The sequence below is a fragment of the Penaeus monodon genome, chromosome 21, assembly GCF_015228065.2.
Source record: "Penaeus monodon isolate SGIC_2016 chromosome 21, NSTDA_Pmon_1, whole genome shotgun sequence".
NCBI classification, from domain to species: Eukaryota; Metazoa; Arthropoda; class Malacostraca; order Decapoda; family Penaeidae; genus Penaeus; species Penaeus monodon.
In genome coordinates, this window is record NC_051406.1 from 22650946 (window position 1) to 22651241 (window position 296).

The 296-nt window shown below is 59.5% G+C and overlaps 1 protein-coding gene across 1 annotated transcript in view; it reads right to left on the reverse strand.

Moving 5' to 3' along the window:
* The window catches only part of LOC119586348 (pre-mRNA 3'-end-processing factor FIP1-like), a gene marked incomplete at both ends in the record, with an annotated part of 14764 nt that continues 14468 nt past the window's right edge, over window positions 1–296 (reverse strand). Inside the window, 1 exon segment of the mRNA XM_037935060.1 lies at window positions 1–296. Coding sequence (XP_037790988.1) covers window positions 1–296 — 296 coding nt within the window.

Sequence of the window (296 nt, forward strand, 5' to 3'; positions counted from 1 at the left end):
GACCCCCCGTCTCTCTTGGCATTTTTGTTGTTCCCTTTGTTGTTCTGTGTGACTTCGCTCTTCCAGCGCCCTGCTCTCCCTGGCCGCCTCGAGGGCCTTTATCTCCTCGTAGAGCGAGTTCTCGGAGTCGTGCCTCGAGAGCCGACCTTCCTCTGCAGCCATGCTCCGCTGCGTCTCCTCCCTGTCTTTGTCCAACAGGACCCTGAGGGCGTCCCTATCGATGTATTCGTAGTCGTGGTAGTCGTCGTCATCCTGGGCGAGGAGCCACGCAGGCTTTTCGAGCTCTCTGGGGTCAG